We start from the raw sequence: 25818 nt of genomic DNA, 5'->3' as shown, positions 1-25818 counted from the left end.
AACCTCGCATGCCAACTTTACAATGTCTCCTTGACCATCCACTCTTCTCTCTTCCGGCATCAAGCTTCACCACCGACCTTGGTGACCTAAGGACACGATCACAATTTGGAAGGAGAGTATGTTAACCAATCCGGTTAACATGGTTTCCCCAACCATCCTATCGTAAAGTGGTTTGCTAACTTACCGGCTTCAACACTCACCTATCTTCTGTAAGTCCATCTTGGAATATATAAAGCGGCCTTACCATGAGCTTAATGTCAAATATAAGGAACATGCAAGGACTTTGTGCACCTACTTTATTAAGACATAATAGTGACCAGACATTTTTTAAGCTTTGACCAACGTAGTGTAAAAACTAGTCTCTTGTATACAATCTCGACCATAAGCAATATACACTCATTCCCTTGCACTAGAATACTTGTGAGCTCCTCTTCTCTACTCTTGCTTGGTTTTATGCTATTAGATTAATTCTTGCATGCTAAGGATTGCTTACTCAAATAGGTTTGCTTGTAGGTTGCACTCTCCCACTAGCGTCTTCTTTATCTACCTTCTGTAAGAGAGAGCCACCTCTTCTTGCCTCCTAGGTATAGAGAGCTCTTGCTTCACCCCCATAGGCATAGAGCATTCCCGTGTGACAATGGAGCAAGGATGTAGTGAGGACGCAATGGATAAACTGACGCAACCCCTTCGAGAAGTTGCATTTGCGTCTCGAAGGCAAGGCCCAATGACACATGATTTGGCAAGGCTAGGGTAAGCTCTTGACTTGAACAAGGACCTAGTTGTGAGTTACCGAATCGAGAGCCAAGACTTCCAAAATCTAGGATGCCGAGAATCCCACTTGAAACATAGTACCCTCCAAAAATTATCCCAATTGACTTTGTCATAGGCCTCGTGAAGGCATATGACAAAGAAGAAATAACACCAAATCCTCTTTCAAAACTGAGGTGAGGTCATTGCCCCCCAAAACCTGAAGATGTTTTGAAGTGTTTACAATTCGACCTTGTGGTTTGAAATTTGGAGTGTATAGTTGCCGTATGTTAAAAAAACTAAACCGAGCTCCACTATTGAAATAAACATTCAAACAAAGATGCAAGTAAACCATGCACTTCAACCCTGATTCCTGTAATAAGCACTACATTTAAGGCTCATTTTGCCTCCCTCCCCTTCCAACTAACTAGTCACATGTTTCCTTTCGTGGATACTAGTGAAACTCCTCAAGTCCTCACCGTTTAGGCATGATATATTTTACCTAAAGGCCAATCCCTCTTCAAAATAAACAAAAAATACCACCGCTTCCAATTCCTTTCTTGCAGAATCTGCATTCTACTTCAACAATTAGAAGCTTCCATCTGCTCCCCAGCACAAATTTCACACTGCATATGAGCCGAGTCCAATGCTGCCATTGTACCACTCGTTGAGAACTGCTTTGAGGTTTGGAGCAAGAAGCTAAGCAGGCTGCTCCTAAGTTCGAGCAATGATCCCCCTGCTCCGACATCCAAATAATCTTCATTCTCGCAATGTTAGTCAGAAATTGACCAGCGAGTATTTCTAAAAAAGTAAAATGATATAAAGTCGAAGAACACAACATGACGAAGGATATTTTTCACATGTTAAAGATGGCATATCACATCCTCCCAAGAAATCCCCACTTTTGTGGAGTTTAGAGTGAATGATACTCCCAATGTGACTTCTCTTCTCGTCACTTTTGTAGAGTTTTACAACACATGCTCCAATATCTCCATAACACGTGTTCAGGCACACAATAAGCACCTGCACCTACTTTGTGAAGATTGTATACAGAGTTGGCTAAATCCGATTAGTACTAGCACGAGCCTATTCACACGAAAAATGTATATCATTTTATTGAGAAACTCACTCAATCCCAACATGTTGAAAGCAAGAGGGGAAGGGCATCTTTGTTTTCTCTTTGAAGGCCCCCAAGCATATAGTCAAAATAGGTGGATAGAGAGAGTTGCACACAGACTAAAGATGCACCCCCAATCAAATCGTCCTTTGTATAAAGCCGAATCTGTCACCCCAAGAGCCAGCCTAATGCTGAAAACCTCTCCACAAACATCCTTACTCGCATACACATCTGACATGGGGACTTCACAAATAATAAACTTCTATATACCATTTGCCTGCATGGATTAATAGGAATACAAAGATTTTCATCCATGCCATAATGGTGCCAGACATGCCACCTCTATTAATGAAAAATAACCTTACAAGAGTTTTTACAATGGTGTTCCATCTGCTACATTGAGTCGAAAGAGCTAGAAGCCAAGTGCTCCCTGCTCAAAAATTTCTCACTTGAAGGAGGTAAGGAAAGTGGCGGGATTCTTCCTGCCAAATTGGCAGAATCTCCCCACGACTCTCTCCTTGGGGATGACGGTCTTTCCCTTCTCACTTTTGCTTTCTGAGTCCTTGGCAGGGGAGCATGGACAAGGATTGGTATCGACCATTCCCCTTTCTCTCGCTCTTCGAGAAGAAGTGGGTGCTCATACTGAGTCCAGTCTACATTGCGAGGGGTGGTCACAAACTCAAACCTTAGAACCCATTGCAAAGAAACTTGAGGTGTTGTAAAGGATGGAGGGCCATCAAATGGAATGGAAAATACAAAGTGCGTTTGAAGCATGTCTGACACTGCTTCATAGTAATCAGATTGAACCTACACCAAAGCAAAATTGATGTTAGGCAAAATCCGCGTCAAACAAAACACAAAAAAGGAGAACCTCAAAGTGATAGTGCCTATCATAAAAACTACATGCAAATATTTTGCACACACTGGATTATCAGCCAAGCAGTTGTAAGATAGTTCAGATCCAAGTGTACATGTAGCTGTGCAAATCACACCTTTCCTATAATCCCTTTCTCAGCCCAGCTTCCTTCCTACAATTGCATCCTGCCCCTTGCTGAAGCTTCTTGTTCTACCACCTTGTGCAGCTCCCCTTCCCAAATTATTCACTTCATTCAATTTATCCAGCCATCAGCATTGCGCAGGGCTTGCTTCGTCTTCTAATTCATTTCCCCTTCCCTTCCTTTCTTTCATTGGTGACATTCTAAGCATTGTGGCATGCTCCTCTCATCAGCCTCTGGTCCTTTCCCAGGAATCTCACATGGCAGTTGCTCCATCATGTAGGAACTTTATTCATGCAGATACACGCTGCGTTTGCACCTCAGCTGGGATGATGAATCAACATACAGAGAAGGAACCCAAAACACTGGGAGGAAGAACGGAAGAACCATGAAACAGGACGGAAAGCCTAAGCTGTGGCATTTGGCATAAGCCTGATTTGAGGAGGCGGCTTCTTATATCAATCTCACAAACAGTTCATAGAGAATGGAGGGAGGACACTCTTTTTCTTCTTTGATTGACCTCTGAGCCTTTGTTCCAATATAATCTCTTCTTTAAGACCCCAATTCTTTTGGAGATTCCTTGATTGGGCTTCTACGACTAAGCTGAATCCCCTTTTTCCATGCCTGGCATATGGCCGTCCTCTACCTTAAGCTTCACACCCCACAAGTCTATCATGTGCTAATGATTCAACCAATGCCTTGGCCTTGTCCTTTAGCATTCTTTCACATGGCCATTCAACCATTGCTTAAGCCCCCTAAACTCTCTAATCCACACATCCTCCCTAATGAGAATTCTGGAATATAAGACATGTATTGAAACTGTAATCCTCCCTAAACACCTGCAATTTGTTGCAGTAGGAGAATGATGTGTGTTGGTTAAATGTGTTGCTCTGTCTTCTCTGGCTGGCTTCTCCCAAAGACCTTTAAAAATGATATAAAATGGGGATAGGATTCTATTTGTAGCATAGTTACATGCAGAAATTTGGGCCAAAACATCTGTTTCGAGCATCATGCATCCTCCCTTATGGGAATCCTGGAACATAAGAATATAATGAAACTGCAAACCTCCCTGAACACCTGAAATTCGTTGCAGTAGGAAGCCCTAGAACGATTTGTGGTGATGAAATATGTTGCTCTTTGTCTTCCCTGGCTGGCTGGCTGCTCCCAAAGACTTTAAAAAACTGTATAAAATGGGGAGAGAGGATTCTATTTGTAGCATAGTTACATGCAGAATTTCAGGCGAAAACATCAGTTTTGGGCATCCTGGATTTCTGAAACAGCATGTTTCAGGGCCATCCGTATTATCAACTGATCATACCTATGCATGAACAGACTAATTTAATTATAGACAAAGCTAGAGTCCTCCGGATTCAATAAGATCCATTGCAACCAATCAGGACCATTTACTGCAATTTCGTGTCTGAAAGCCACTCAAGGGAGGTGCATGTTCCCAAGAGAACCACAATTTCACCAAGGATGTCAGTCGACTACATCTCCAATTACCAGTACACCATCCTTATTTCTGTACTGAAATATACATGATAGCTTGCCCAGAATGTGAAAAACAAAAGGTATTGAAAAAGAAAACCTTTGTTATCACTGGTGAATTTTTGCGAGACGGATGTATGAATGCAGCATTCAGCACCTCCCGTGTCTCAAGCACTGCTGAGATCTGCAAGACAGTGGCACATCACAAAGCAATCACTCATTTGCCTCCAGTTACTTCATCATTCATTTAGAAACAATCCATCTGTGATGCATCAGTGATCCATGTGGCTTCACACCTCTAAGCATCTCCTGGAGCCTTCATCATGGAAGAAACTTAAAACTCCTCCAACCTGCAAAAGAGCAGTAGAAAAACTCAATGCTCCACTTTGGCTTGCATGATTCCTAATGCAAATCAACTATAAAACTAATTCCATGATTGGTATTATAATTGCAGATTAAGGAAAAGTCGTGCAAGCGCCCCTTCTGCATGATGGGCGACCAGCATTAGCCAGGAACACATTGTGTAGATTGGATGGACATACGAACATTCCATTCTGTCATGGTCTTGGGGAGGTGCCACACAGTCCTCTCACTGCTACATCAGCTAAGTCCAGAATGAAATGTCCAACACAACTGGCACATCAGCCCTTGCAGAAGACCTGACCAGCTTTTCTGACCTGCTAGCTAGAATGACCCTCCACCCCAACCATGAAAGATACAGAGGGTAAACTATTAGTACCAATATAAACATTACCACATCTCCGAAATAGTATGTCGAATCAGGATTCCTAGGGGAGAAACGAGCTAAAACTTGATCATCAAATCTGATGTTATAAGACCTGCCCCGTGCATATGTGCCTGTGAAAACCAAAAAGGAGAGGTTTCAGCAGACTACTTTGATAAACCAAGCATGTCTGCATCTGAATCAAGAAGATGTCTTGCCAAGAGATTGACATACCAGACGGAGATCGCGGCAATGCAGCTCCAAACTCGTGTTCATGATTTCCACTACCAAAATTCTCATGAATATCGTTATCTGCCAGCATATGGTTGCTCTTTGTCCATAATTCTGTGGACCCCTTCCCCCTTAGTGAAGCTCTCCTCTCTGAGACTAGACCTTCTCTTGACTGAAAACCTATTCATAGCAACAAGAGTATCAGTAAAAGGACTGCCATGCATCCCATAGCTGTGTCATACACATAATCTAACAAAAGCATAAGTAAAAGGACTGACATGCCTCCCATAGCTGTGTGTACCTTCTTCTCCATCAGAATCTGCCACTGTAGATACTGTTAACAAGGCTGGCTTTCTTAAGGAACTGAATCCAGACACACCAGATCTGCGAAACGATGACTTTTTTGAAGCTGCTCTTGGGGTCACCGCAGGTGACTGTAGCTGGATCACCCTTTCAAAGGACATCACAAGGTTCCCTCTCTCTGGACTCTGCAATGCACTTTCGGTACTCTGACTAGCATCCTCGTCTTCGATTTCCGAAAGAACATCGGAAGCTCTTGCCTGCACAAACATTATGAGTGATGAGGCCACATATCAACAAGCTAAACATAAGGAATCAATGCTTCATGAGCAGAACACATCAAGGCGAAAAACATGCATTGAATAAGTAAAGCTAAGCATTAGTGCCAGCAGCAGATTCTGCTGATTGGTTTTTTGACTATAAGAGCAGCAGATGAGTGCTAGCACTAGGTTCATAAGGAGTGGTATACAAAGTGAAGGGGATTGCAGGCCTTAGACAATTGACATGGTATGCCTGAATTCACATAGGTTATCGATTAACTGGATGCCACCTACCAAAACAAGATCAGCCGAAGGTCGTGTTTTGTATTTAATGTGGCGTGTGATGCATCAAATGCCATACGCCATGTATTATGTTCATATCTCATGAAGTGCCATAACAGCTTTAAAAAAATATTTAGCGTACCAGCAGCACCTAATTGTGTGCGAAAGCATAGTTGCCATGCATTTCATAGACGTTTCAAACCTATCTGAAAAATCTTATGTTGGGAAAAGATGAAGGAAGGGGGAGTGGGGGGTGTTGTTTATAGGTCCCAAAAAACCCTAGTTTTGCTCTATGACATTTAGAAAACCCCATAGACGTGAAGAACATATGCAAAACAATACCTTTCTAGGTTTCTAGTATGAGAATGCATCATTTTGTACTTTAAAACATGTTACAGCATCAAACATTTACAGAGAACGGTCAAGTATGAAATGTTCCAATGCCAAGTCCCAAGATAGATAAAGTCATAGACCATCATCCATGGATCAAACTTCGAACTTCATAAATCAAGTAAAGAGTCAAGATAAAAAAATACAATATGCAAAATAGCAGAAAATCTAACTAGATAATTGTCAATAAAATATATATATATATACCTAGATGAATCCAGGAACATGCCCAAATTCACCTTTTAGGAACGTGCATGTTATATACTCATGGTAGTCAACCCACAAGACTATATAACTATCAACTCCATTATGCATAGTATGGACTAGACACTACGACATCCCCACTAACGTCATCAGTGCCCAATAGTGGGTGTAGAACTCTGTATCAAGATATGCTCTCACACACACGCACTCCACACACACACACACATAAGAGCATATATTCACACAAAGCCCTTCGTACTGAGTTTATGCATAATTGCTCTAGAAAGAGCCAAAACAAAGTACAAATGTCATAAATGTCCACCAACAGAAGTACAAATGTCAACACTCATCTCTGCTCGCGCACTAGTATTAGCACCTGCTGCCACTGCTTGTGATCATATCACACAAGCTTCTCATAAAGCAGGCTCATCCAAAGGAATCTCTGAAACTTCCTTTATGTCACATGCACCTGCTGTACTAGGGTGCCACGTGGACATTCAGCGTAATCAGTACAATTAAGATACCTTTTTGATCGGCACTGAGCATATTGTAAGCTCTTGTCTAGGGACAGTCTGCCAGGCACCATCTAGGTCTAGGAGTCTTGTCAATGATGGAAGGTCATATGTAACCCACTTGCAATCTCTAATGATGTACAGAGTTCCGGGCACTTCTTAGACCCGATCGGGTGCCTGGAATACCAGTCAAGTTGATTAGGAATTGTAACATCTACCTGTACAAAAGCCTTTTCCATCTAAGGTCACTCGCAAGAAACCAGGATGTCCAATTCGGCTTCAGAGGATCATGGGCCAGGCTGCGGACAGAAGCCCTTAGGCACTTTTTAGGTGCAGTCATTTGGGCAGTGCCCAAGCAAGAGAAGGGCGCCCATGTGAGGAGAAAAAGCATTTAAATGAATTTTGTCTCCTCTTTTTCACAGTTGGCCTGCTTCTACTGTAGACAACTAGCACACAATGGCACTATATATAGGTGACATACAACCGCCAGTCCTCATTCAGGCTTTCAGCATCTTCTAGAGCAAAGTGTTCCTCTCCTATCCAATGCAAGATCATAAACGCAACGTTAACAGAGGGAAGAAACAGTGCGTTTGCAGCCAGCTGTGCCAGAAAAGAAAAACGCAGGTCATCGTCTCCATCTACAGGCTGCCTATGCACAGGGGTGTCCTTTATGTCACATGCACCCCTGACGCTTAATATAGCTTTCTTTCTTTCTTTCTCTCTCTCTCTCTCTCTCTCTTACCATAATCACAAGTAAATGAATCAATAATCACGATCAAGAAGACTTCCAATAAACCGCATATAACACTTAACTTTCTCAATGTCAATCTTGTCTATGTTTGTCCGGCGTGGCTCCACAGAAATGCCTCTACTCAACAGGACGGAGGTTGCAGTGGCAATAAATCAACCATTCCAAATAGAAAAGTAGACAACTTGTTCCCCTTCTTTGTATGGATAAGGGCCCATGTACTCCACTTCTGTCCATGGACCACAGCTGCAATCCTGGACTCAGCCGCTCTCGCGAACAAAGTACTGCAGCTGTGCCTTATCGCAGTATGCAGTGCACATGAATTCGCCATATGGCACCATGGTTCCACGCCTGACACTGATCCACTGGCTTTCAGAGCTTCTTCCAGTGAAAGGATGACATTTTGAACAGGTGATTGAGACCTCCCAGAAAATGGCCCCTGCCATGGCATGGGTTGCAGGACTCCCATCCCTCTGACTGACCATCCCTTCACTAGAGAAGCTCACTCAACATCTATCAGTTCCTTGCCGGGATGGATCTCATTACTCTAGAGGATGGAGTTGTGTTACCTAAACTACCTGGCCAATGCTTCTTGTGCCACCAAATGGTCATGCCTCCCAACACCACTCCAGCAACTAGTGACCATAGCAGGTGCTATTGGAGGGCATAGCAATGCAAGACGGGTGCGGGCTCATACATTATTACAATATCTCTAAGTTACTGTACAAATCTTAATGTATAAACCACCATATCATGCTTCTAGAATTGAAGATGGTCCATCAAAACACGTTGTGTAAGGATTGAAACCATAAGGAAATTTTGCACAAACATTTAACTGTTGAAGACTTGTTTCCTTTGCAGCCCATTTAAAAATAATAAGCAGATCACAAAGGTACCACACCTAGCCACACAAAAATAACCACACCTAACCACACGATTATACAGCATATACAAGAGATAGAATCGCCTTCTTCAACTTACCCAATCGTTCTCATCATTTTTCTCCTTCCAATAGATTTCCACTTGGACAGCTGATTGAGGAACAATCCCTACACCCTCCAAAGTGCACACAACTCATGAGAATTGTGTCAGCAACTTCTTATAAGTATCTTCACACTAACAAAACAAAACACTACATGCATACAGATTGTATCCATACATACATGCATGCTTGTATGCATGACATACATAAAAACATATGCATGCATTCATACATCTATCTATCTATCATGTGTTGTGCATGTGTGTGTCCAAGGAAGTGTGTGAAGATTTCTGAAGACAAACCTACATAACAGGTGAAGGGAAGAACGGATGTTAACGAGAAGTCATCTACAACCTGATGACACTACTAAAAATTTGTAACAAGAAAGAACAATTAGTAGAAGACCCATATCTCGTAGGGCCAATGTAAACGTTCTCAACTACTTGCATCAATCTTGCATGTACCAAGTATGAGAACCTATGGAATTCTGTTTCCTGAAGGGTTGAATCCTTCAAAGTGATTTCTGTAACTGCCCATTTAACAGCCTAGACATTGCGTAAATTCATAAGCCTGTTTTGAGTCAAAAAATGAGGGCACTCTGAGCTTTATGTGGAAATAAGACCGTCTTCCTTATTTATATGCCTGGTTACACATGGTGTATATATAGCAATGAAGAATCATCTTGAACTCGACTCCATGAGAGTCTACTCATCACAGAGCTTCAAAACATCAACTCCATCATGCATAGCATAGACTATGTGCTATGACATCCCCACTCAGCTTTGCTGGTCCAGTCTCCATGGCAATGATGCTGCTAGGCAATCGAATCAAGCCACAATGAGGTGGGCCATTCATTTGAAAAACTACTGGCTGCAAGGCAACCAAAAACTGTTGAAATTCGACACCTCCAGGGCATGTCATCCTCCACAGGTAGTGCACATAGTGGGTCTTCCCACACGAGCTATCCATGTTCTTTGTTCATTTGAAACATGCTAGTCAAATACATCTCAAGATACACGTAGAGGCATCACAGAACTCGGTCCTCCAGGTTTCAGAGGATTCCATCAAAAGCTACAAACATGGCATGTTAATGTACAAAGGCCCTCACATGCCACCAGTGGAGAGTATCTACACCCTTATAGATGTTGGGAGTAAATCCATGGGGATATCCGTAGGGTCCATGTAGGATAAATCATAATGTACAAAGGCCCTCACACTCCACCAGTGTACAATATTCACGCCTTTTTGGGTGTCAGGAGTAAAACCAAGGGGATTCCCATCGTAGGTTCCATGAAGGATCACTCATCGACAAACACTGTCAGTGAGTCTTTTCTTATCCCAAGGTTATGTAAAATCCCTCTAAAGCTGTCAGCCACAGACGAAGCCTTACATGCTTTGTTGATGAGACCTTTGGCCACCGTTATAGCTTACTTCAATCTTGTTCTACATACTATGGCCATGCATGCACAAACCAGAAATCTCTATCCTTCCTTGCTTAACTGCTGCCTTCACACTAGAGTAACTACACATGAAATGCTCCACCCAGTTCTCACATCGCACAGTCATGAGACACACTGAATGTGTAGCGAAGCCCACTCGCAAACCAGCAGTCTCTATGATATCAAGGGCATAAGTTCTGTTGTTAACCGTAGACTATGTTTATTGATTGACAATGTGACTGACTCTCCATAGCTGCAGTGCCTACCAGGGCACATGATTATTCATGTGGTCTAAGCTAATGGTCATTTCTACATCTAGCCTTACCATACTTTAGTTACACCTTCACTTCAGGCATTTGTAAATTTTAAGTAAAAAAAAGGGTTGTCATAGATCCTAGTGAGAAACTGGATTATCCTCCCTTAAAATTCAAAACCCAAGTAGTTGTCATAGACCTAGTGAGAAACCGGATTGCCCTCCCTTAAAATGCAGAACCCAACTAGTTGATCAAACTATGTTCAATTCAAGGTCCTCCACAGTGAGCAAAGATCTATGTATGTCGCATTTCTAGGCTAGGAAACGGCCATTTCCTGTTAATATGGTGTGTGGCCCATACTATTAACATGTGTCATAGCTTGTATTTCTAGTGAAAATTGAAAATGGCATATGAAGGCATGAAAGGTCTCTTTAATCTCTCCAAAAAAGCAGTGTAAAGTGAAACAGTAGACGTAAAAACACCACCAGCCACAGTAGCAGAAAAATTTACAGCAAAGCCACTGTCACAAAAAATTTACCCCAGTAATCTTTTGTTTGAGGCTCCTCGTTTGTCAGTCCACTGTTTGTTGGCATTGTCCAAATGTTTAAAAAGGTTCTAACCTCCTGTAAATCACCAACAAGGTACTTGACCATACTCATAAGCTACCATACCATTGAATTCAATGCAGCATCAATAACTTACCACAGGAGACAAAGGGGTTTTGGGAGATAAACGCCGACTGTGACCATTTTCGATGACAGAAATGGACCACTGTAAGCCTACCACAAGGTAGTAAAGATATCGAGCCACAGTGCCCTTATAGGAAGGTGGAAGGACCTTCGGAAGAACAGTTCGAACAAGATCTGAGAATAAGAACAGATTGAGTTCCTATCCAACAACATTCAATACCTAAACCTTACCAAGTGAAATTTAAAATGATCCATATAATGAAGTCAAACAGTCTTAAATAGCAAATGAAAGTGCAGTTTCAGACTCCCATGCATAGGACTACTCAAAACAGTCTGAGTCTCTTATGATCACATCACTGTTGGGTTCTCTTGTAGGGTGGTTACTTGAAATTTTTACCCTTTTTTTAAAACAGGGACAGCGGTTGTTCTCTCTCTCTCCCTCTCTCTCTCTCTCTCTCTCTCTCTCTCTCTCTGTTGTGCGCCTGCTGAGATGACCTGCTGACCTGCGCACTGTTGACCATTGGCTCTGTGCGCACCCATGATGACCTGTGCGCTGCTGAGATGTGCGCCTGCTGAGATGACCTGCTGACCTGTGCGCTGCTGACCATTGGCTCTGTGCGCACCCATGATGATCTGCACGCTGCCTGTTGGGGTAAAGGCATTATGCCCACCCTTATAGTGTGTACTAGCCCATAAGTTTTATAGTACATAGTACACTTAGTACTTTTAATGTACTAAGTGCACTATGTGTACTAGAGCAAATATACATGTGTGATAGGGGAGTCACACACTCATACTTTGTGAGTTGACTTATCCCCATATCTCTCTCTCTCTCTCTCTCTCTCTCTCCCTTCTTCTCTGTGTATGTCTCCCACATGAAACCCTAACTCTCTACAGCTGAGCTTCTTTAGCTCCTTCAACTGGTATCAGAGCCAAGTTCACCGTAAGCTGCAACGTGAGCAGGAGCTATTGGGCAGAAGCTTGTGTAGGTGCTAAGGCACATGTGTGTATCGCTGCTGTGTGCAGAATAGGGCAAACCAGCTCGAGGTACGCCAGCATTGGAGATGCTACAGGTGAAGCGCAGGGCTTGCAGGTGTGTGTCCAAGCAGGCATGGCTGAAGGTCGACAGCCTGTGCGTGTGAGCATTGGAGAAGTGCGCCAGCCTGTCTGCGCTTAAACAAGCAAAATTCGCCACCATCGTCACTTGCAGCCGCAGCTATTGCCAGAGCCAAGCTTGCCCTCGCCATCACCATCACTTATGCGCGTGTGTGCGCTTACAGGACCAACAGCGATATTAGAGCCGCCGCCATCCAGACCCCGTTCACAGCCGGTCACAACTACCTGCTGAGAAGCTGCGCTGGGCCACACACGTCCCTCTGACAAAGTCGTCTGCCTCTGTCTTCACCGTGAGAACCTACGCCCAGCCACAGCTTACCGTTACCGCCACTGAAGACACCAAGAGGCCGTCGCAGCACGCGCAAGGCACTGGCGTGAGCAAAGCACAGGGCGGCCACCAGGTGTTCCTTGTGCTGCAGCTCGCAGTCCAAGCAAGGACCAGGCTGTGCAGTAGGTGTCAACGTAGGAGCTGACCTACAGGTGTATGAGGCCGCCATGGCGTGATCGCTACAGAGCTCTTCAGCTACCATCCGTACCTGCACAGCAGCAGCAAATACGACGCCCCCCCCCCCTTTTCTGCAACAGAAATCAAAAATTGTCTGAGGTATTTGCTTCAATTTTGGGATTTGCATGTCCATTATCATCAATTGAGCAGGTACAGGTCCAAATGGCTCAGATTTTGAGCAAAATTGGCAACATTGGGTGACATTGGTCACATTCCGGGTCAATTTGCAGGAAATTGGGTGTCAACATTTGGGGCTTTTGATGTAATTGTGCCATTGGGCATTCATACATGCTGTATGATGTGAGCAATCTCACATTCGGGGCAAAATTGCAGGAAATTGGAGTGTAAATCAAAGGGCTTTTGTGCCAATTGGGTTGATTTGCATGCAGGCAGCACTGGCATTTGATGCTTTGGGCAATGTGTTGATGCCTGTCAAGCACTCAATGTGCCAGTAAATCAAGGGGCTTTTATGTATTGGATGTATATGTGGCCAGGGGGAAGCATTGTGAAGACTCTGGATGCCTTCATGTGCATTAATGTACCATTCATGATCAGAAATTGATCTTGAATCAAGGGGCTTTTCAAGATTTTGTGCTTGTTGAGCTTGGCAAAGCAGCAGGGAAGACTTTTATGCCTTGAACCCTCAGTAATCCACTTGCAGTTTAGGGGCTTTTGCTCAATTTCTGTACGGGACTGTTGTATGCAGTGGTGGGGACTGTCAAGGTCTGATTTTCACTCATTTGGACGGCCAGGAGAGCATTTATTGCTACTGTACTTGCTGGTATAGATTTGGTACAACTTTGTACAAGTTTTGGCATGGCTGTACATTGATTTGAGTGAGGAAAAAGCTCATTTTCAGCTGCTGTACTTGCCGGTACAGATTTGGTACATCATTGGTGAGCACTTAGTACTGTTGTACAGTACTTTGGAAGGGGAACAGAGCACATCTAAGGTGCTGTCATAAATCTGCAGCGACCAGATTTTGGTGATTTTATCACATTCAGTGGGAAGAGAGTTGCATTCGTGCTTCCGCAGTGGGAGATAAACTTTGGGAGAACAACTGTGAGCACTTTGTGTGCTTTGGTGCAGTGTTTGCACATCTTGCAGGGAGTCAGGCATTGACTGTGTCAAAGGTTGCATATTGCTATGGCAACCACAGGTGAGAGCTCTTCATTGCTTCACATCAAGAAGCTTGAAGGCTCACATAATTATGACATTTGGCAAACCCAGTGCAGCGTGCTATAATGTGTTGCTCCAGAAAAAGCAGCACAAGCCCATCAAAGAAAGGGGTGTAATGCCCGCTTCTCTTACTGCTGAAGAATGGGAAGATATGGATGAGCTGGCAAGATCCACCATCATGTTGTCTGTGTCAGACTCTTTACTTTTCAGCATACGTGAAGAGAAGACAGCTTGGGGAATGTGGCAAAGATTGCAGGACTTGTATGCCCAGCAAAGTGCCTCAAGCAAAGTGTATTGGTTGAAGAAACTCATACGTCTTCAAATGAAGGAAGGGGCGTCTATGACAGCCCATCTAAATGAGTTTAATGGTGTTGTCAGCCAGGTCATCAATCAAAAGTTGGCAATGGACGATGAGTTCAAACCCACCTCTCTTATGCACTTTGCCAGAGAGTTGAGACACATTCAGGACAGCCACTAGCAATTCAAATGCTATGCTGTCATATGCAGATGTGGAGGGTGCTCTCCTTCAAGAGGAGATGAACAGGAAGAACAACTCTGTTGGAAAGTCCAATGCAATGAATGCACGAGGGAGATCCCAGCAAAGGGGTAAAAGCCAAGAACGGGGAAGGAGCAAGTCCCGCTCCAAAAAGGACTCGGAATGCCATTATTGTGGCAAGAAGGGACATATCAAAAAGCAATGCTACAAATGGAAGAATGATCAAAAGGAAAAGGGCAAAGGAAAAGACAAAGACAAAGATGAAGCCAAAGATGCAAAGCCAAAGGGCAAAAGTGGAGTCAAGATTGAAGAAGTCAATGTGTCACATGCAGGTGACAGTGAGGATGAAGTCCTATTCATGTCTTCACTTAATGCCCATTCACTCCATGCAGGAGATGGTTATGATATGCACTCATGGATCATTGATTCAGGTGCCTCCTTTCATGTCACAGGTTGCAGAGACTTGTTTGTCAGGTATACTGCTGACAATGAAGGAGTAGTTTATTTGGGTGACAACCATGCATGCCAGATTCTCGGCAAAGGTGATGTGAGGCTTGTGTTTTCAGATGGCTCACAGCTTATGCTCCATGATGTCAGGCATATGCCCGAGATCAAGAAGAACCTGATTTCTACTGGACAGCTTGATGATGCTGGTTATGTTACCACATTTGGTCGTGGAAAGTGGAAGATTAGTAAGGGCTCACTGGTTGTTGCCAGAGGCTCAAAGGTGGACACTCTTTACTTCATGCATGCTAATGTTTGTCACCATGCTAATGTAAATGCAACCGAGCTGCCGGAAATCTCTATGTGGCATAGCCGGTTGGGACACATGAGTGTCAAAGGAATGGAGCAACTGTCTCGTTTTGGTTACTTGCCTGCTCTAAAATTCTCAAGTTTTCAGTTTTGTGAGCATTGTATATATGGCAGGCAACTCCAGTGTCCCCACAAGAAAGCTCTTGGACAGAAAGATGCTCAGTTAGAGCTTGTGCATACAGATGTATGTGAGATACCTCAGCTTTTTTGTGTCCTTTATTGATGATGCCACACGCAAGGTGTGGGTTTATCCTCTTCATTTGAAGAGTGATACATTCTCAGTGTTTGAGAAGTTTGTTGCTCATGTTGAGAATCAAACTAGCAAAACACTGAAGGCTTTGCGTTCCGACAATGGTGGAGAGTATATGTCCAAACAGTTTCAGGACTTTTGTGATGCTAAAGGCATCAAGGGGGAGCTCTCTACTCCTTATGATCCTCCACAAAACGGGACAGCAGAGAGGATGAACAGGACCATTCAGGAGAAGGTCCGTTCTATGTTGTCACATGCTGCGTTACCTCATGGTTTTTGGGCTGAAGCTGTTATGACAGCCGTTCATCTTATAAACAAGTCACCTAACACGAGGCTTGGTGGAAAAGTGCCAGAGGAAGTATGGACACGGAAGCCTCCGTCCTACAAGCACTTGAGAGTGTTTGGTTGCGTTGCGTACGTGCACATATGCAGGGAAATACGCACCAAACTTGATCCTAAGTCTCACAAATACATATTCCTAGGATATGGTGACAGAGGTGAAATGGGGTATAGACTTTGGGATCCAGTGAATAGAAAGATTATACGCAGCAATGATGTCATTTTTGATGAAACATGCATGTATAAGGAGCCTGCAAGGCAACAGGAGCCTGGCAGAGTCATCTTTGATGATGATGGACATCATGGACAACAACCAAGGGCTGTAAATCAGCCATTACAGCAACAAAACCAGCCCTTAAATGGTGCTGAAAATGGTCCAAATGGACAGCCAGAGATGGCAAAAGATATCCCTATGGATATCCCACAGTTAGAGGAGATACCGGGCATGATCTTTCAACCTTATGGCATGGAACAGGAGCCACCAATAGGTGATATGCAGGCTGGACAGCAACCTGCAAATGATGGTCATTGGGTACGGAGGTCCACAAGACCCTCCAGACCCCCTGACAGGTTTGTTCCAGGGGTTGACTACTTGATGCTCACTGACTGTGGGGAGCCCTCTTGTTATAAGGAGGCTTTACAGAGGGCGGACAAGGCTCTTTGGGAGCGTGCTAGGAAGTCAGAGATGGATTCTCTGCACAAAAATGGAACATGGAAGTTGGTGCATTTGCCTACAGGCAAGAAGGTTTTGCCATGCAAGTGGGTTTACAGGCTCAAAGTTGCACCTGATGCAAAGCCAAGATACAAAGCCAGGTTAGTGGCTAAGGGCTTCAAGCAGGAATATGGTGTGGACTTTGATGAGATCTTCTCTCCAGTGGTCAAAATGACCAGACTTAGAGCTGTATTAGCTTTGGTTGCTCATGATGATCTGGATTTGATTCAGATGGATGTGAAGACTGCTTTTCTTCACGGTGATCTCCATGAGGAGATATATATGCAACAGCCAGAGGGTTATGCAGTGAATGGAAAGGAGAAGCTTGTATGCAAGCTGAAAAAGAGTCTTTATGAGCTCAAACAGGCACCAAGGGAATGGTATCATAAATTTGATACATTCATGAAATCCCAGGATTTCAGGAGGAGTGACATAGATCACTGCTTATACACCAAGAAAGCTTTAGATGGCAGTCTATTGATCCTCATCTTGTATGTTGATGATATGTTGATTGCCGGGAGATCTCGTAAAGAGATGGATGCCTTAAAGAAGAGGCTGCATCAGACCTTTGATATGAAGGATTTGGGTGATGCAAATCACATTTTGGGTATGCAGATACTTCGGGACAGAAATCAGCATGTGTTGTATTTGTCTCAGAAGGAATACATTGGCAAAGTTTTGCAGAGGTTCAATATGGAAGGAGGGAAGAAGACTAGTACTCCTTTGCCTCCATATGTGAAACTCAGTGCTATGGACAGCCCACAGTCAGATAGTGGCAGGGCTGATATGGCCAAGATTCCATATGCTTCAGCTTGTGGCAGTCTCATGTATGCCATGGTTGCTACCATGCCGGACATTGCATTTGCAGTGGGAGTAGTTTCTAGATACATGGCCAACCCTGGCAAGAAGCATTGGGAAGCAGTGAAAGGTGTCATGAGATACCTTAAGGGCACACAGGATATGTGCATCTGCTTTGGCAAACAGGATGCATTAGTGCATGGTTACACGGATTCGGATTATGCCGGTCATCCAGATAACCGGAAGTCTACTACCGGTTATGTGTTTACATTCACAGGAGGTGCTGTGTCATGGATATCCAGGATGCAGAAGTGCACTGCCTTATCTACTACAGAGGCCGAGTATATTGCAGCCACATAGGCTTGCAAGGAGACATTATGGCTATCTCGGTTAGTGGTTGATTTGGGTTATACAAGGGATATTCCATTGTTGCATTTTGACAGTCAGAGTGCCATCCAGTTGGCAAAGAACCCTGTCTTTCATGCAAAGACGAAGCATGTGGATGTGAAGTATCACTTCATCAGAGAGGTGATAGAGAACAAGCAAATTCAGCTTGTTAAGATTCATACGGATGACAACCCGGCTGATCTGTTGACAAAGAGTTTGCCTCGAGAGCGGTTTGCTCATTGCAGACACTTGATGGGCATTGGATGAGGCCAGTTTCAGCCTTGATATGGCCTTGTATATTATCATGTACATGCTGATTTTTCTTTTCCTTCATTTAAGGGCACCTTGCCTTTAAGTGGGAGGTTGTTGGGGTAAAGGCATTATGCCCACCCTTATAGTGTGTACTAGCCCATAAGTTTTATAGTACATAGTACACTTAGTACTTTTAATGTACTAAGTGCACTATCTGTACTAGAGCAAATATACATGTGTGAAAGGGGAGTCACACACTCGTACTTTGTGAGTTGACTTATCCCCATATGTCTCTCTCTCTCTCTCTCTCCCTTCTTCTCTGTGTATGTCTCCCACATGAAACCCTAACTCTCTACAGCTGAGCTTCTTTAGCTCCTTCAAGTTGTTGGGGTAAAGGCATTATGCCCACCCTTATAGTGTGTACTAGCCCATAAGTTTTATAGTACATAGTACACTTAGTACTTTTAATGTACTAAGTGCACTATGTGTACTAGAGCAAATATACATGTGTGATAGGGGAGTCACACACTCATACTTTGTGAGTTGACTTATCCCCATATGTCTCTCTCTCTCTCTCTCTCCCTTCTTCTCTGTGTATGTCTCCCACATGAAACCCTAACTCTCTACAGCTGAGCTTCTTTAGCTCCTTCACTGCCGAGATGACCTGCTGAGATGTGCGCCTGCTGAGATGACCTGCGTGCCTCTGCCCGCCTCTCTGCTGTGATCCGCGCTTTTGCCACCCACCCTTGCTCAGGCCCCCAAGGCAGCAACTAGGGGAAAACATGTCTCAATCCCTGGAGGGAGAACAGGATGGTGTGACAACCTTTCACACCCCCACGAAGGCACCAAATGCCTACTGCAAAAGACTTAGGGAAGGGATCATGTCCCCTGGCTCACGAAGGCTTGCGAAGATGGCCCGGCACTTTATGAGGAGATATAGCTGCACATAAGGGACAGAGATGAACACCATGCGACAGGAGCTTGAAAAGGAATGGACTGGGCAGATGCATGGCCAAAAGAAAGTGATATATGAAATGCTGAAGGAAGAGATATATGCCCAATTGAAGGGACAAATGCAAGCCCAAGTACGGGTTGAGATGGAATTAGCCCAAGCCTTGATGCACACGGAAATGAAAAAAGAGATGCAGAAATGGAAGGATGACATGCTCCGGGAGATTGGCACAACAGTTGCATCGTAAGAAGGCACCTTGAAGACATGTATGGCTGGCCGCGAAAAAGACATCACAGAAATGCAAAACACTTTGGAATCATGTAAGGCAAAAGTGGTTGCGGATGAGAAGGAAATGCATTCATGGGCTGAAATTGCCAGTGCCACAAAGAAACAAATTGAGGAAGTCAGCCCATGGATTGAAGTAGTAAAAAAGCAGAAGGATACACCAGTCAATAAAGTAGAGGTGATGAATGCTACTTTGGAAGAGGAAGCCAAGAGACGGGCACATGCCTTACATGTACGCGTAGTTGGTTGGGAAGATAAGGGAAATCCCCAAGAGGATGCAAAAGCTCTTGCAACAAAAATTGGAGCCACTGATGTACCCATTACTGGAGCATGGCGAGTAGGCAGAGATGAAACCAGGGCGAAGATATTGATCATCGGGTTTGATGACTTGGAGAAGGCGGCCTTCCTCTCCAAAAGGATGGCCCTTAAGGGGGAAAAGATTTGGATGAGGACCTTACACCAGCACAGACAGCACACCGGAAGGAACACATGCCACGTGTACTTGAGGCAAGGAAAGAGGGAAAATGGGCCGTATACAAAGATGGCCGAGTCATCGTTACGGAGAGGAGGCCCGCCTGACGGTGTGCGGCCTATGAGACCTTGCGATTCACGGTGTGGAATTGCAATGGAGCCCTTAGAACAGATGCAAGATACTTCGAGGATACTTTCAGACACAGTGATATTGCTATGTATACGGAGACCCATCATGTACAAACAAGAGGCTTCCTGACATGCGGGGTTATAGATGGGAATCAGTGTTCCGCCCTCAGCCACGCACAGTGGGAGGTACCAGAGGATCTGGAGGAGTGGCAATACTTGTCAAGGAGGAGATTCGTGACAAAATATATGTGGTACATAGAGATGCAGATGCGAGGTACATGTGGGTCCGAGTATGCAGAGAGGGGCTCCACGAGCTATATGTGGCGGTATGCTACTTTCCCCCAGCCCACTCGAGGTTTGCACCATCAGGAGAGTCACCCTATACGCCACTATATGATGATATCATGAGGTTTGCCAACATGGGAGACATATTACTATCGGGAGACTTTAGTGCACGTACAGGCACAGAGCAGACACATAGCTGTATGATACTCAGGAGGCTATGTACTGGGAGATCACGGCAGAAGATGTAGGGTTCCAGAGATGAGCACAGGATGAGGGGGAGATTACAGATTATGGCAGGCATTTTCTTACACTCGGGAGTGCACATGGGTTGGTCATATACAATGGCCTATCAAGATGGCAGGGATCAGATGCTCTCACACACTGGAATTCTAAAGGGGGAGCGAGCACAGTGGACTACTTGATGGAATCTCCTTCATTGATACCTGATGTGCAGGGTTTCACGATTTCCAGTCGGTCCGTTGGCATATCAACCGATCATGCATACTAGTTTCACACTAGTAGGTAAAACCCCCAAGAGATGGGCCAGCCACTCATCTACCTAGGTACCCAAGATATCAATTTACACGTGAGACAGCTAGGGTTTACAGAGATACAGTATCTGATGGCTTGTTTGCTTTAGACCCGCATAGCCCTCTGGACGAGATTACGAGAGGATTGGCAGGTGTACTACATGCATCCGCCTCATATGCGTTTCCCTGCACTATGATCCCTTCTACCACCCCCTCGGCAGCACTGCCCCATAGAATAGTTGGTATGATGATGAGTGTCGTGAGACACGGGCACAGCTACAGCGTGGGCGTGCCATTGGGACTCACACGAATAGACAGGCCAGGATGATCTTTCAACGCCTTTTGCGGAGGAAGAAACGAGCCAACCTGGCTAAGTTAGAGGAGGAGATCTACCAACTCTTCCTGGGGAAGGACAACAAGAGGGCATGGAAGATGTTACAGGAGAGACAGCCTGGTACTCTGATTACTGCACCTGAGGCATGGCATGCTTATGCTAGAGAGTTGTATGATGCACCAGGACAGCCCCCCACCCCCCCTCCAATGGGAGCTAGACCAGCTAGCAGCACCTTTTTTACTATGCACAATGGTGCTAGATGCGATAGATAGGTTACATAATGGAATGATGGGCTAGTTGGAGAGCACTTCTCATATGCGCGCGATACTTTGGCTCCGCTGATCGTACATGTGTTTAATCGTGCCATTTGTGAGGGTGTCCCGACAAGCTGGACAGAGCATATCATCGTACCACTCTTTAAGAGTGGGGACCCCATGGTACCGGGCAACTATAGGACGATTATGATTGGTCATTACTTGGCCAAACTATATGGCTCTATATTGGAGTCAGAGCTAAGCAATTGGGCAAACTATATGGCTCTATATTGGAGTCAGAGCTAAGCAATTGGGCAAAGAGTAGTCATTGAGCATAGGGACAAGCCGGCTTCAGGAGAGGATTTACTACCTTGGATCATATACTGACACTTCGGGCACTTATTGAAGAGGGCAGGGCACAGAAGAGAAGGATATATTGCTTCTTTGTGGCCTTCCGGCCGCAAAGCCTTCGATACCATACCGTGTGCCAAGCTTATGCACAGATTGCATGACATTGAAGTACCTGAGGATATGCAGTGGGGGATATATGCTTTGTATGAGTCTGCTCCAGGCAAAGTCCGAGCTCCAGGCGGACTATCTGATATGGTGACCAGCACAATAGGGGTGAAGCAGGGATGCCCGCTATCACCCACCCTCTTTGGATTGTACATTGATGTGGTCTTCGATTATGTAGATAGATTGGGAGGCCCAGGGGCATGCCTGGCAGGGGTGTTGATACCCATCTTGTTATTTGCAGATGATATTGTTCTAATCTCAGACTCTCCGGAGGGATTACAGAGACATCTGGATGCATTACAGGCATACTGTGTGGATAGAGATCTGACAGTGAACCTTGGGAAAACCAAGGTTATGGTGTTTAACACCACACAGGCATGGGTGACGAGATCAGAGCCTCGGTTCACTTTCCGAGGGGAGCCAGTTGAGTACGTTAGGTCATATGTCTACTTGGGAGTTACTTTCACAGGACCGTGTTTCTCCCTGAAGGAGGCAGCAGCAACTAGATTAGCTCAAGGGCATGCAGCCTTGGGGCCACTTGAGAGGCAGTGTGCACACACAGAGTTTCAGGAGCTGCACACCAAATTGTGGCTATTTGATACACTTGTCACACCGACCCTCCTGTACAGAGCTCCAATTTGGGGGCCCAGCAGTACATCACAGATCTTAGAGAGGGACAAATGACGGATGGAGGCAAATGGAGAGACCACTAATTATGATGATTGCCCACATGATTCGGAGCAAATCGTTCCTACCACATGAGATTGTTCGGGCTGAGCTGGGTGCCGCACCAGTAGTGACCGAGGACCTATTCTAGGCAGTTACCTTTTTACATCGGCTATGGGAGTTCCCTCAGCAGAGATACTCCCGATTGGCATTGACCTCATCCATACAGTTGGCAGAGGATGGAGATACTCATTGCTGGTATGCTCAGATGAGATCATGGTTTGACCTACATGGTTTGCGGATAGAGGCACTACCACCCTTTCAGTACAACCTGGATTGTCCATTTTTGGATCTTACCCGCTCAGAGCAGAACCACGTGATTAGGATGGATATCGTCAGAGTGGACACAGAGAGGACATGGACTAGTCCCCTCAAGCCCTTACGCACGAAAATGGCTCATTACAAGAGCCATTTTCTACACCTCTCACCATATGATTTTATCACCCGCCCAGTGTACATGGATGTACACCTATCACATGGGATACATTGTGCCATTGGACAGATCTGGACCTCATCACACCAGCTGCGGATTGAGATAGGGTGATATGTGCATCAGATCTCGGATGACCGCATTTGTCAGCTATGCTACCAAGAGGCAGAGACAAAGGAGCAGTACATTTGCCGATGTACAGTCTATTATGAGATCTGAGGGAGATATCACTCCCTCTTCCGAGAGGGTTTTGGGCCGTTACGCAGGGTCATGGAGTTTGAGGATCAGAGATGCCTAGGATTGTTCCTACTTGAGCTCAGGAGACACAGAGAGACCCTCTTGGCAGACAGGAGACCGAGCCATAATGTACCTAGACAGAGGATCTTGACAGATTTCTCGGCACCAGCACCAGCAACCCAGCCCACACACCTCCTGATACCTCCTCCATCAGGCCATCAGGGCACCAGCCATGCTCCCAAGGAGTCACCACTGATAGAGAAGTCGTCTTATGTCATGCTCACCATCGCCAGATCAGAGCCATTATTGCTCGGCATCAGAGGCGCCTACCTCGCTTCTACGACCTCTCCATTCTAGACAACCCCATGGCGGAGATATTTGATCTGAGGAGAGGGAAACACTCCAACTGATCAGCATACATTGACCTACTTGATATACATGTTCCAGTATTTTCTACTCAGTATCATCTAGGAGTCTTACTTACAGTTCTTATAAATGTAAGACAGTCAGTTTATTGTACTTTTCAGTTTCATTTGGTTGTTCTCTATGATGAGACACCAACTTCAGATGTACTATCAGTTTTGGTCTCATAGGCCATTATGGCCTCTTACAGACGTTAATATTTCTCTCTCTCTCTCTCTCTCTCTCTCTCTCTCTCTCTCTCTCTCTTCACTCCCCTTACACTGCACAACATGGCCAGTCACCGTACTTACCATTATATGGGGATATTATGGAGTTCTCACAACTGGGGGAAGTCGTCCTGCTTGGGGACTTCAACGCCAAGACCGGAAGTCAGCAGGTCCAACTAGTTGATCTTGACGACCCTATCAGACTACAGGAGTTGGACATCACTGACATGGGGCTGTAGAGATCATCACAGGACCGTGAGGAGGTCACAATGTGTATGGGAGATATTTCTTCGAGCCGGGAGCTGCACATGGTCTTGTTATCTATAACAGGATGTCTCGATGGTCTTCCTCTGACGCCCTCACAGCCTTCCCTCACACAGGAGGTACTAGCATTGTGGACTACCTTATGGGATCTCCGGCTTTGGCACACCTTCTCCCCAACTTCTTCTCCATCCCGCCACCCCCCTTTGAAGCTGAGTCATGTCCACTCCCAGCTAGTTCAGGTGTGAACCCAGCTTACTCACGGGCACTTTTTCCCTTTGACTGGAGACAGGTTTTTTCCCCGTGTGAACACACTTATGTGTGTTGGGCACTTAGCCCTAGGCCTTTTAGTACTCACTTGTACTTTCATTTCATATCATTATTGAGTACATCTTTTCCAGCATTCACGTTTCTCTGTGCTTGAGGTTGTGTGTGTGTGTGTGTGTGTGTGTGTGTGTGTGTGTGTGTGTGTGCAGGCTAGTTTCCCTCCTACCCAACATTGGTATCCAAGCCTGGTCAAGGTTAGGGTTAGGGTTAGGGTTTGCCCGCTGCTGCCCTTCAGCCCTTGAGCTTTAGCCTATTGGCATTAAGGTTAGGGTTTTGCTGTTTAGGGTTAGGGTTTTTCCCTACAGCCGCCCTGCCGCCCCCCTCAACTGCCCTCAGCTACCGCCGCCTTCAGATCCGCGGCCGCCCCTGTGCGCCGCCAGATCTGCCTTCGCCGCCAAGGAATCTGGATCAGTCACCTCTCAAACCTGTGCGCCGCCGCCTCTGTCGTCGCCCTCACGGGCCGCCTACGCCACCTTCGCCAAGGCCTGCCTTGTACCGCCGTACGATTGTACAGCAGCTACCTCAGATCTGTACACCACCTGCATATTGCTGCTGCCCAACTGCAACTCCAAATCCTTTATAGATTTCAGGTTTGTGGGATTTGAAATTTTGACTTAAAATTGCTAAAAATTAGCAAATTAGTTGCATTAATTTTGGGGCTTTTCACCATTGAGCCTGCAATTGCAACATTGGCATTGATTTCAGCAGATTTGGTGCATAATTGCACTAGAAATTTGGGGATTTTGTAGAAATTGGCACTATTTGCAGGCAATTTTGGGTATTACAGGCACATTTGGTTGGCATTGGGACATTTCCACATTTGGTTGGGATTGGGGCATTTCTCCCAATTTTTGGACATTTCAGTATTTGGTGCAAGCGACAATCGCATTAGCACATTTACAGGTGCAGATCCGGTTCAGATTTGATCTAATTGGCTGCCTAGAAATTAGGGCTTTTCTACATTGAGCCCATTTTTGGAGCATTCGACCAATTTACCTTTGATTCGCCAGGATTTGAGCACTTGCAGCTTTTACAGGTGTCAGCTGATTGTGTTTTTCACGGCACATGTATACATTTGTGGTTTGCTGCAGTATATGTATGCCATTGTGGACACTTTGACAGATTTGCATCATCGTGCGATACACTTGCAGATTTGGGACATACATATGTATTTCTCATGGTGAAGGAGTTCCCTTTCAGTCCATTGGTTATCCTGCTATTTATCTCCCGCAATCTTACGGTT

The 25818-nt window shown here is 45.0% G+C and overlaps 1 protein-coding gene across 4 annotated transcripts in view; it reads right to left on the bottom strand.

The window, feature by feature from the left end:
- Nucleotides 1–2168: 2168 nt before the first annotated feature.
- The window catches only part of LOC147630415 (immunoglobulin), a 62076-nt gene continuing 38426 nt past the window's right edge, over nucleotides 2169–25818 (bottom strand). The window contains exons 3-11 of one of the 4 annotated variants that reach the window (XR_015267640.1): nucleotides 11376–11536; nucleotides 11212–11296; nucleotides 8980–9047; nucleotides 5604–5862; nucleotides 5306–5482; nucleotides 5087–5205; nucleotides 4644–4697; nucleotides 2857–4531; nucleotides 2169–2671 (exon numbers count right to left, since the gene is read on the bottom strand). Coding sequence is in view for 2 of the 4 variants with exons in the window: in XM_086810287.1 (XP_086666413.1) it covers nucleotides 2258–2671; nucleotides 4448–4531; nucleotides 4644–4697; nucleotides 5087–5205; nucleotides 5306–5482; nucleotides 5604–5862; nucleotides 8980–9047; nucleotides 11212–11296; nucleotides 11376–11536 (1421 nt within the window). In the remaining 2 variants the exon portion in view is untranslated. The remainder of the gene's footprint in view (nucleotides 2672–2856; nucleotides 4532–4643; nucleotides 4698–5086; nucleotides 5206–5305; nucleotides 5483–5603; nucleotides 5863–8979; nucleotides 9048–11211; nucleotides 11297–11375; nucleotides 11537–25818) is intronic. The other 3 variants (XR_015267641.1, XM_086810287.1, XM_086810288.1) reach the window with 3 other exon arrangements.

Source organism: Cibotium barometz, chromosome 16 (assembly GCF_041138505.1).
Source record: "Cibotium barometz isolate CiBa-2024 chromosome 16, ASM4113850v1, whole genome shotgun sequence".
Taxonomy (NCBI): domain Eukaryota; kingdom Viridiplantae; phylum Streptophyta; class Polypodiopsida; order Cyatheales; family Cibotiaceae; genus Cibotium; species Cibotium barometz.
This window is presented reverse-complemented; position numbering and strand designations above follow the sequence as displayed.